This window comes from Tupaia chinensis, unplaced genomic scaffold (genome assembly GCF_000334495.1).
Source record: "Tupaia chinensis unplaced genomic scaffold, TupChi_1.0 Scaffold000360_1, whole genome shotgun sequence".
NCBI classification, from domain to species: domain Eukaryota; kingdom Metazoa; phylum Chordata; class Mammalia; order Scandentia; family Tupaiidae; genus Tupaia; species Tupaia belangeri.
Genome location: NW_006159856.1, coordinates 4,197,134 through 4,209,029, shown reverse-complemented (window position 1 = coordinate 4,209,029; position 11,896 = coordinate 4,197,134). Strand labels below are relative to the sequence as shown.

Here is an 11,896-nt window from a genome sequence, read left to right as displayed (position 1 = left end):
ACACCAAAGGTAAAGAGATACACACTTGCTAAAAAAAGCGATCCATTTTACTAGTGTCTTCAACTTCAAATAAGGGGCTCCGTGTGGGTCTCACTGTGCCTGGTTAAACCACCGAGTTTCGGGAAGAATACAGGATGGTTGCACTTCAGTGTTAACAGGAGCGCAGAGCGAACGGAGCTGGCAGAAGTGACAGTGACTCGTGCTGGGGGAAAACATGCTTAACTCCTTCATTTCCCATGAAACGCTCCCTCCCAAGACCCCACTAGATCCCTGTTTTGCTCTGCGGTGACTCTTCCTGCTCATCCCTGTATACCCTTACCTTGGGCTCCTTAATCTTTATGCTGAATATTCTAAAATATGCTAAATTTGCCACCGCTTTTTAGGATGTTCCACCGAAGCCCAATCTGTAGCATATCTAATCTGTTCTCAAACATGTTCCTTTTGCGTCAGCACGAGGGGGTCTGTGGAAAATCAATTCGTAAGCCACCTACAAAAACATCAGTAACGGACTTCTCTTTACACAGAGGCCGACCTCTGGACTTGCGCTCTCACTTCGGGCACAAATCCTTGACTGTCAACTCAAATCCAGTCAGCTGGACTCAGACCTTTGTACAGTTGTTCGGGAAAGGATCAGAACCATGAACTCTACTGACGGGCTAATAATGGGGATTTTGCAAAACCATCAGGTTCTCAAAAGAACAACAGCTGAACTCACAAACTGGAATTAGAAGCCATGTCAGCACATCCTCGAGAAATAGGACTATGGACGCGTGCCCAAACTGCTCACATCACTGTGCAAGCCGAGAGTGCCAAGTGGGTGGGACACCCAGAGGGGCGTGTCTAAGGCTCTGTCCCCACAAACCCAGGAGCTGCTTTTGTTTTGAAATAAAGGCTGAGTGGGTGCGGGTCCGCCCCCGGTTCAGCCTCAGGAAATTTGAACAGTGCTGCGGAGAAAATCGGGTAACCGCTCACCTGTCTGGCATTCCGTTCTCCCCCTAGAAGGCTTCGCTGAAGTTCCATCAGGTCCAGAAAGAGTGATTTGGAGAAGTGGTCTAAGGCATAGGCAGCAGCCAGGTACGGAAGTAAGCGCCATTGCTAGGAGAAACGAGATGCCTGCATAAACACCCTGGGCTCTCAGGCAGGGCCAGCGCCCCTACCCCTACAGGGACTGGGAAGGCGGGAGGGAGAAGGGACACGCTCTATCAGCACCGAGGCCCTGGCATGCTAGGAAACCTTCACCCTGATGCACAGCCAACTCAGCCAGCTCAGCTGTGCTGCTCAGCCTGAATCCATCACCCCGGTGGACACCTTCCAAGCAGACTGCCTGAACGTCCACCTCCCTCCGCTGTCCCATCCGAGTAAACAAAGCACCAATCCACCCGTGAACTAGGAAAGCCAACCTTCCGGGGGCTGACCCTGCCGGGCACACAGACTCACTGACTGGCACCACATGCTCCATGAACCTATGAAAGACGGAGCAGCCGCCCCTGAGCTGGGTGGGAAAACAGGCTGGCACAGGGCCACAGGTTCCTCAAAGGCAGGGAACATGTCTTTCCCTGTACATGCCCCGCACCGCACCAGCCATGAGACGGGCCACACCCAGGGCAGGAAGGCTGGAGGGCTGGAGTGATGAGTGGATGGACAGATGGATGGGTGATGGAGGGATAGATGAATGTAAGGACGGACGGGGGGAGGGATAAGAGAAAGGAGGGATGGAAGACAGCAAGGGGGGACGGGCCAGAAGCCTGAGAATGCCTTGGGAACCTGTGTCCACCACTGCCTGACCTCGCTGAGGGCTGGCCAGACGCCGCATCAGCTGCTCTCACGTGTCACTTATTTCACTTGTACGACCACCCTAGCAAGAGGTCACCATCAGCATCAACTTACAGATGAGAAATGCAGAGCACAGAGAGGGGAAGCACCTCGCCCGGGGGCACACAGCAGTCAGGGTGGCCTTGAGTTGAGCCCGAACACCATGGCTCCAGCGGGTTCTCTAACCACGAACTACCCTCGTCATCCAGACCAGAGGCCCTGACTGCACAGGGACCTTGGGGACTGTGTGGGAGGGAGCTGTGTGCTGCACGCCCAGCAGCCGGGACATTGCTTTTCCTTATTTGTTTCCTTATTAAACCAGCTTCACAGCCACAGTAAAGGAACATTAAAAGACACAACAGCCAATTGGTGACAACTTCCTCAAACTTCCACTCACATATACCTTGGTTTATGCACAGCGTGCCTCACGTCTGGGCCAGATTTCACTACCGGGCTTTACCTGGAGGCACCTCTGATCCCAGCTCTGGCGCCTGTGAACAGAACTCGCCTGCAGCCTGCCTAGCTGCAAAGGGCAAATGGCGGCAGGAAGGGCTCGCGCCACACGAGCACCTTGGGGACAGTCTCTGTGATGAGCTTCGTCCCCCGCTGCGGAATAATGCCCAGGCTTTACTGCATCTTTGCCACAGCCACGGCACAAGCGTCCCTTTTACAGTCCCAGGTGCCATCACGAGAAACGGGGAGCACACACTGTTGCCCCTGCTTAAAATGGATGTTCTTGGAACCCTTTCATTGGGAGGTGATGAACGCGCCAAAGCGTGAGCCCCGGACGTGCAATGCCACCATTGCCAAGGCCTGTGGTGCCTCACCTGCACACGCAGAAGGTACACACACCTGCCTCCCCAGCACCTCACCGGACTTGCTTCTGTCCCTTTGCCTTAGTTTGGCTACTCCATAGAGGCTCCTTTTTAATTAAAAACCATTTACTAGAAGCCTTACTACCTCAGACGCTGCATTCCTTTTAACTGTCCTGTTAACTGCCTTAAGAGCTTCGTTCAACTCCCAGTAACCAAACTGCAACTACCTGGAAGCAGCAGGCTATTTGTAAACAGAATGGGAAGGACATAAAGGATATTTGAAAAACCTATACCTGCATTTGATACTCAAGTACTGGCACTTCCTCTTCATCTGTTGGTCCAAACTGACACCGAGTGGCAGAAAAACGAAGCGCTATAGACACGGCCAGTTTTAAGTTGGCCACGGACATGCTCAGGATGGAGACTCGACCAAAGGATAAGCTGCCCAAGGAGGCTCCGAACCGCTGCCTGACATCCTAGAGAAGAAAAGTGATGATGAGCGCCAGCCAGGCTGCTGTGCTTCTCGGATCACGCGAACATGCGGTGCGCTCCTGTGTTCCAGCTCAAGCCCATTCGTCAGGCCCTGCCCCAGGGCGCCCAGACACTCAGCCCCATAGGTATGAGATGGTACCGTGTCACTGATGAATGGTGGGATGGGAGGCACCCAGAGGTGGGGACACCCAGCTACCCTACGAAGGGCAGGTCAGACAGTACTGTGCAGGGGTGCATCCTCTTGGGGAACCCACGACTGCCGGGAGTGCCAAGGCCCTGCCTCCCGCCTTGGTAGAAGTGAGAAGCAGCGTGTGCCGTTAGAGGGCCAGGACTACACCAGCGCCACTGCCTTGTTTAGGGAATGCATTGCTTTCATCCCCGCCCGGGGAATCCTCCTCCCCACACAGGTTAGCAGTTCCAAGCGACTTAATGAATCCTTTGTTCTCTGTGTGCTTGTGAAATGGGTGACTACTGTGTGCCTTTCCTCGGGGCCTATTCCCACAGGCATTGCCTGCGACCACCTGAGCCGTACTCCCTACCCGCGACCTGGTTACCGGCACTGTTCCTGCCTGTCTCCCCCTGCTTCTCCTGGGTCGTCTATTAAATAGGCACTTCCTCCAGAACACTGTGGTGTCTGAGTGGCTACCTTCCAAAGGTAGTCTGAGAATATTTCTTATATCCTCATAGGAGTGACAGTTGGGTTTAGAAATATATACCTAAAATTATTTCCCTTAGTGATGTGAAATATTATCTCCCTGTCTTACATTCGGTGTTGGGGTTGAGAAATAGGACATTTAAGTGACTTTATTCTACTGGAATCAGTTCTGTTCTGGAAGATTTCAGAATGTTCTCTTTGAAGTTTTCAAATTTTCCCACTATGCATCTGGGAATATGGGTTCTTTATTTTTCTACCTTGGTATTCCATCGGTCCCGTCAATCAAAGTATTCTTTTTTTCTCTCTTTCTCTCTTTTCAATTTTCTGGATGGTGCATGAGCTCCCCAGAGGGAGGGAGGGAGAGGGAGAGAGAGCATCCCTTATAGGGAACAGTTATACACCGATCTTTTCTATCTCTCCCTCCCTTTAGGATTTTGACACACATGCACACATGCCTGGTGTGTTTCTCAAACCAACAGGTCTGGGATATGAACCTGTGATTGGCCATGAGGGATCCAACCACTTTAACCACCATGCCACTGGCTGGCCTCTTTCTTTTTTTTTTTTTTTCTTTTCCTTGATTGAGAGACATGGATCTCTAACGCTTCTTAAAGCTTTATCTCTTCTTCACTTCTTTAACCCTTTCCTGCTGCCTTTTGGGTGACAATTCTCCATTCTCTAATTCACCCTTTTGCTAGCATCGAGCCCATCCATCAATGACATTCTTTCAATTATTTTACTTTTCGATTAATTTTTCATTAATTAATGTATAGATGAATAGTTCCATGTTTTCAATGACTTTGTTCCATGTTGCTATTTCTCTCCTGCTTTCCTCAAGTGTATTTCTCTAATTCATTTTCAGTTCTTGCTCTTTCTGGTCCAGGCTAGTGGTGTGCATCACCAGGGAATGTGACAAAGCCTATATTTTTAGGATGTGAGGGGACTTCAGAAAGTTGGTGGAAAATGGAATTAAAGTATGCGTTTATTTGGGCAAAACAAAATTTGGAAATCCATGTATAGTTTTTTCATGTGTACCTTCTATAAACTTTTAGAAGACCCCGCGTACAGTCTTCCTGTCTGTGAGTTCATGATTCTTGAGGGCAACGATTACCACTTGGTTACCATCTCTGCCCAGGGCCACACCATCACCTCTGCTACTCCCAAGGGATTTAAGGGGGCAGTGAGTGCGGGACACCAGAGAACCCTACTTGTTACCACCAGGCAACCCTTCCCCGTTGAGCCCTTAGAAAACTAGTACTAGAAGGCGGCCGTCTCTAACTGTAACCCCAAGGGGGAGTGGACGCCTTGGGTAGTTGGTCAGCCAGTATCAGTTTTCAGGCCCATTTAGCCCCTAAACACCAACACTGATGATGTGGCTGACCTGAGTCTCCTTCCTGGAAGGTGCCAGAACCTGAACCAGGGGACGTATACCCCAGCCCTGCCTGGCTCAGGTGGTGGGGTCTCTCCCACACAAGCCTGGAGGGAGAAGCACTCAGTATCCAGGCCCTGCCTGGGAGGCACCAGAGAGGCCCTACACACTTCCCCACTGGAATCCTACCTTAAAGGGGGTGACATAGGTACCCTCGGGGGTGACGCCTCCAGTCCGGTCCAGCAGGTTCTTGCGAGGAACCCTGACCTTGTGGAACATGGCAAATCTGTATGGGAGAAGTAGCAAGGCTTCTGTTAGGGGCTCTGCTGGGGCTCTCTGCTCCCTCAAGTCACTTAAACATGACGCAATACTTAAAGACAAAGAAAACAGCAGACTCGCCATTCCTGTAATGGCTGCTTCCTGGAAGGCAGTGTCACATGGAACCTCTTAGCCTCTGCATCCGGAGCTCCAAGAAGGGAATATTTCAAATAAGATAGGATTTTATATAAATATATATACACCATTTCTCGGAACCTTCAGCCCTCAAGATCCCAACACCATGACCTCAGTTTCAACACACTTGGTCTTAGTGCTTCTTTCACTGCTTTCGGTGCTGCCCGTTGTGGAAGCCGTGGAAGCTGGAGATGCCCTCACGCTCTTGCGAGGTGCGGTCCTCAGCATCACAGGCATCTGTGCTCGCTTAGGTGCATGTGCACGAGAGAGAAATGGGCAGATAGGACTTGGAAGGGCCTTCACACTCAAGCTTCACCCTGACAAACCTTTGTGCAGTTGAGGCTAAACCTGAGCATTGATGTCTGAGTTTCCCCAAATGGTATAGGGTACTTTCACATTCCTAGCTGTTTCCCATAAAATGGAAATAAATTGATGTCTTAGTAGGGGGAAAATGTTTTTGTTTTTTTTTTTACAACAAATAATGCACTTAAAAATGCAGCCTATAATTTGTGTTTGCTGGTTAGAAAGGTCAAAGTAAGATGGCTAAAATTGACATAAGTAATATTTCATAGTGTTACGATTGTCAAGCACATGAAATAAGTAAGTTCTTGCCCAGAATCCAGGGGAGTCGCCGACTGCTCAGTTATAATCACTGCCTCCTGACCCAATAAGAAGTCTTCATGTTTTTATTGGATTTTCGTTTTATCTCTCGAGTTAATATTGTTCTTAGGTGTCAACTAGCTAAAAATTTAAACTTTTATCTCTGTAGGACAAAAGTTTTAAAAATGTATTCAATGTATCCAATATGAAAATGGAGAAGAGATTTAATTTTAAAAAACTTTATATTAACATTGAAATGGAAAAAGAGATTTAATGTAAACAAAAATTTTATATTAATTAATTAATTAGGTCACGTTCTCATGGTGAGAAGTACTATATTAAATACAAACCCATTATGTTGTATAAAAAAAAAAAAAAGAAAACAGCAGAAACCACACCCGTAGACACTAATTTTACTACCTGAAAAAAAGAGGTTCAAAAATAAAAGATGTGAAAAAAAACTTTTTAAATAAAATAAAAGATGTGGGGATCAGCAGGTAGCGTAATGGCTATGTTGCTGGACTCCCTTGTAGTTGACCATGGTTTGAGTCCTGAACCCAGTGGCTTAAACTCACGCCAGGTACATGTGCATGCATGCCCAAGATCCCGAGAGGAGAATGGAGGAGAAGGGAATGTGGCATGGCCATCCCCCCTCGGGGGTGATTTCTCTCTTTCTGTCTCTCTCTATCTTTCTGGTGAGTGCACGCGCCCTATAGCAGAAAGCTCTCCAAAAAAAAAAAAAAAAAAAGAAAAGAAAAAGAAACAATGCACTTGGAAAGGTCAGTTGTTTCTCTAGCAACTTATGATCCTTGCCATCTCGCTCAGAGTATGCTTTTCCTAAGCCGCAGAAAGCGTCACCTGTGAAGAACAACCCCTCATGCTGGAGAAGGGGTCTGTCTGTTAACTGGGAAGGTGTTCTTCCATTCATCCCAGGTTGCAGATGGCACCCCACCCTGTCCTGAGTCACCACCAGTCAAACATCAAGGGCCGTCCCCTGCCTTGAGTTGTCCTGATTTGGTCCCCTCCTCTCCATCTCCACCCATTGTCTAACTTCCCTGTCCCAGCCCAGCCGCCAGCTCCTCCCAGCTGACTTGCTGCAGACTCCAGCCCTTCAGCCTCTGCTCCTCACGGGAGCAGCGACCTTTCCAAATGGCCAGTGAGAATGGCCGTGCCCTGCATGAGCTGATCAGCGCCCTAGACTGCAAGGCCCTATTGGCCTCTTCCAATGGCACCACTCCCCTTGCTCCTGCAGCCCAGGCCTGCCCGGGATGCTTCCAGCTGGCCAGGCTCTCCCCCGGCCTCTTCACGGCTGACACTCATGTGCTCCTAGCCATCAAGTCAGGCACACCTCCTCCAAGAAGCCCACCCTGCTCTCTGCCTCACCCTCTAGGCACGTGGTAGACCCAGCCCAGGGCACCCCACAGAGTGTTTCTGCTCCATGGCGACCAAATGCTGGCCTCCCTCCATGAGTCAGATTTTTCTTCTTTTTTAAATTATTTATTTAATTCTATTTGTCATTATTATTTTTTTTAATTTGACCAGAGAGAGAGAAAATGGGAAAGTGAGAAAGCAAGCCGCCAGGTCTGTCCCCTTGCTCCTGCAGCCCAGGCCTGCCCGGGATGCTTCCAGCTGGCCAGGCTCTCCCCCGGCCTCTTCACGGCTGACACTCATGTGCTCCTAGCCATCAAGTCAGGCACACCTCCTCCAAGAAGCCCACCCTGCTCTCTGCCTCACCCTCTAGGCACGTGGTAGACCCAGCCCAGGGCACCCCACAGAGTGTTTCTGCTCCATGGCGACCAAATGCTGGCCTCCCTCCATGAGTCAGATTTTTCTTCTTTTTTAAATTATTTATTTAATTCTATTTGTCATTATTATTTTTTTTAATTTGACCAGAGAGAGAGAAAATGGGAAAGTGAGAAAGCAAGCCGCCAGGTCTGGGACTCAAACAGTAGTCAGCCATGTGGGAATCCAGCACCTTAACCACACACCACCTGCCAGCCTCCGAGCCAGATTCTTGACCACAGTTCTCTGGGCCTTATTCACCTTTCCCTGGCGGGCCCACAGTGTCTGGAACTCAAAGGCACGTACGTGGTGTGGAAAGAGTAACAGTATGGAGAAGCATCACCCTCCCACAAGCCCCGACTCCTGGGACAGTCTGCAGGGGAGAAGCAGCAGCATCTTTCTACTCCCCAGGGAGGAGCAGAGATCCTGGGGCTTGAGGGGAAGCCTGGACTAGAGAAGGCCCCCTACAAGGTCCCTAGGGAATGTCCCAAGGAGACCAGGTGAGGCGAATTCTAGATCAGGCTGCCAGACCCAGCCAGGGCCCAGGGTCCAGGGTCCAGGCATGAAGCCACGCCAGGCGCTGCCTCCTCCTTGGTATAAAGTGAAGGTGGCTATGACCAGGCCTTCAGCAGCTCCCTGGGCCTGGAGCAGTCAGAGCCCGGCTGGCTGGAATATGCTGAGGGTCTGTGGGGCCACACCACAGCCGTGCATTCAGAACACCTCGCTTTTTAAGAAAACCCAGCCTGGGTGCCAACTCCTGAACGTGTTCCAGTGTGTTGCTTGAAAGCCCAGGAATGCTTTGTCAAGTATGATTCTGTAAACAGAAAGAACCCTTTTTAAGGAGTGGAAAATCTTCACCCTTTCTTGCCACACAAGGATGGAACAAATCTGAATATATTTGTACTTGCAAAAGTATTTGCTTGGGTTTAACTGAAGGCAAAATTTCACACACGCAGTCTCTTTTGATCACTTCTGAACCACAAAAACTGTTCCAAAAATAGACAGTGGTCAAGTGGTGAGCTGACATGCAAGCCAGAATCAGTGTCCCCAGAGGACAGACGGAACTTGTATGTGGCACAGTGTGTGTGTAGCAAGAGGTGTGTGGGAGGGCACAGGCTACGTGTGTGGTGTGTCAGCATGGAGGTGGGGGACAGGCCCACTCGGGAGTTCTCAGGCACTGCACTCGTGCCCTGAAGGCCTCCTGCTCCAAGTCCCGGTGATTCCCTTCCCCCCTCAGGCCTCTGCCAACTCAGCCCCACAGCGAACACCACAGTGCCTCAGGGAGGCCCTCCCAGCCTCTTCAAGAGGGATTCTACAGGACCAGCAGGTGGCATGGTGGTTTAGGTGCTGGACCCCCACATGTCTGACCATGGTTTGAGTTCCAGACCCAGTGGCTTAAAGCTCACACCAGGTCCGGGACTCAGTCTCTCTGTGTGTGTGTGTGTGTGTGTGTGTGTCTGGCAAGCACATATGCCCACAGCAAAAACCTTTCTTTCTCTCTTAAAAAAAAAAAAAAAAGGATTCTTCTAGGGTTTGAATGTGCCCACCCAAATTTCACGTATTAACACTCAGTAAGCCATTGTAATGGTATTAAGAGTGTGGAGATTGGTGGTTAAGGTGCTGAACTCCCATATGGCTGGCCAGGGTTTGAGTCCTGGACCTGGTGCATGTGCTCATATGCTAAAATCCAGGGATGAGAATGGAGGAGAAGGGATTGTGGCATGCCCATTCCTCTCTGATGGGTGATTTCTCACTTTCCCCCTCACTGTCTCTCTCTCTCTCTTTCTCTCCTTGTCTCTCTCCAGTGAGCCCACTGCTCTATGGCAAAACTTTTAAAAATGCAATATAATGAAAAAGAGTGTGGAGAGACCAGCAGATGGTGTAATGGTTCCATCACTGAACTCCCACATAGTCAACCACGGTTCAAGTCCCAGACCTGAGGCTTACAACTCATGCTGGATGCGTGTGCCTGCATGCCCAAAATCCCAAGAGGAGAATGGAGAAGGGATTGCAGCATGGCCATCCCCCTGGAGGGTGGTTTCTCACTTTCTGTCTCTCTGCCTCTTCCCGTCTCTCCAGTGAGCGCATGCACCCTATTGTAAAAATCTCTCTTAAAAAAAAAATAAAAATAAGAGGTGATTATGAGGCAAAGCCTTCAGCAGATGATTAGGATTTGGGTCACCAGGGTGTGGCCACCATGTCTGAAGCCCTGGCGGCTTTACGAGAGGGAGAAAGCCCAGAGCTGACGCAGACGTGCAGAGACCCACACACAGCCGTGCTGGCACCAGCTGTCCCCGTGACGCCCTGCTCCTCCTCCGGATACCGCAGAGTCCCACCACAAAGACCCTCTCACAAGATGCAGCCCCTTGACCTGGGACCTCCAAAATCATTAGCTGACTAAACCTCTGGCCTTCATAAGTCAGGCAGCTATTAAGCAGCAGAGAACAGACTGAAACAGATCTCCACGGTCCAGACCCGCCATAGAGCCGATGCAAGATGCAGTGCCTGCAGCCCGCCTGACGGAGTCGGCTGGTAATACCACTCAGAAAGATCCGCATTGTTTTGTTTTTAGGGCTATTTGGCTAAAATAATCCCGTGTGATTTGTGCCTGCCTCTAATCGCTAAGATCATCTCACATTCTTGGAAATTCGTATGAAGTGATAAAATCTAACTTAAAAATTCTTCCCGCTTTTCTCAGAACAAATGTTCTCGAAATAGATTTAAATTTTTTTTTCAAAATTATAATATGAATATTTGAATTACATGGAGAATGCAGGCAGAATCCCAGCAGAAAAAGTCTTTCTAGACTTTGTTCTTAAAACCACCGCAGAGGGAACCAGCAGTTAGCGTAATGGCTATGTCGCTGGACTCCCACGTAGTCGACCGCGGTTCGCATCTTGGACCCGGTGGCTTAAATCTCACGCCGGGCGCGAGTGCGTGTGTGCCCGAGATCCCGAGAGGAGAATGGAGGAGAAGGGATTGCAGCGTGACCATCCCCCCTGGGGGGAGATTTCTCGCTTTCTGTCTCTATGTCTCTCTCTGTCTGGCATGCGCCCTATAGCGAAAACCTCTCCAAAAAATAAAAAATAAAAAAAACCACCGCAGAGCTCTTAGAACCTCAGGTCCTGAAGAGCAGACTCAGAGTGGGCTTTTTGCATTAAAGCTCTAAAGCCATTGCGCCCTCTGCTGGGTGTGCCTGCAGGACTGGCCAGGCCCAGGAAGAGCCAGGGCATTTCTGGCATAGGCCGGCTCACAGTCCAGCAGCGTGCAGAAAGAGGTCCAGAAAGGCTCCTGGGCCATGGCAACTCTCTGGTGGGGGAGGCCACCCTAAAACTGTCTTATTAGGCTGTCATCATTGTGCCCCACATGACAATGACTTGCATTTCTGAGTCTCAGAAGAGCCTTCACAACAGCAATAAGACATGTTTATTTAGGAGAGCCTTTACCGTATAGATGTGATGCATATTCATTGTACAAGATCTGATTTAATGCTCTTTGAAATATCACCCCAATAAGAGACTTGTATTCAATCGCTAGAAATATGAGTTTACTTGGGGGAAACCAAATGTGGGGTTTTGCTGCGATGTGTCAAATAATGTTAGAGAATACTCATTTGTAAAACTGAATGAACAGTGGACAGAGACCCTTGATCAAACCTGATGTCCCCCACCAAGTGTGACAATTTACTGCAACCAAGCAAGCAAGGAGGAGTCCCCCTGCCGGGCCTTAGGTGTGCACAAAGTCCTTCAATAGAGCAACAGCACGTGTGTTTTCTAAGCCCCGAACTGGAACACGTGGACTTAACTAATGGGTGCTGGTTTTCAATGTCCAGAACAAGACCGTAACTTCCACTCCCATTTCCTGCTCTGCGTTCTTTGAGGTGTCTTTTTTTTTTTTTTTTTTTTTTTTTTGGGGTTG

The 11,896-nt window shown here is 49.5% G+C and overlaps 2 protein-coding genes across 4 annotated transcripts in view; one reads left to right on the top strand and one right to left on the bottom strand.

The window, feature by feature from the left end:
- The window catches only part of ACOX3 (acyl-CoA oxidase 3, pristanoyl), a 51,338-nt gene that overhangs the window by 25,445 nt on the left and 13,997 nt on the right, over positions 1-11,896 (bottom strand). For all 3 annotated transcript variants that reach the window (XM_006152948.3, XM_027773601.1, XM_027773602.1), the window contains exons 8-10: positions 5,333-5,429; positions 2,921-3,103; positions 973-1,095 (exon numbers count right to left, since the gene is read on the bottom strand). In XM_006152948.3, the coding sequence (XP_006153010.1) occupies positions 973-1,095; positions 2,921-3,103; positions 5,333-5,429 (403 nt within the window). The remainder of the gene's footprint in view (positions 1-972; positions 1,096-2,920; positions 3,104-5,332; positions 5,430-11,896) is intronic.
- Positions 5,436-6,416, top strand: LOC114008609 (small integral membrane protein 30-like). Its single transcript, XM_027773603.1, has one exon. The coding sequence runs from the start codon at positions 5,703-5,705 to the stop codon at positions 5,934-5,936; it is 234 nt and encodes a 77-aa protein (XP_027629404.1). The 5' UTR covers positions 5,436-5,702; the 3' UTR covers positions 5,937-6,416.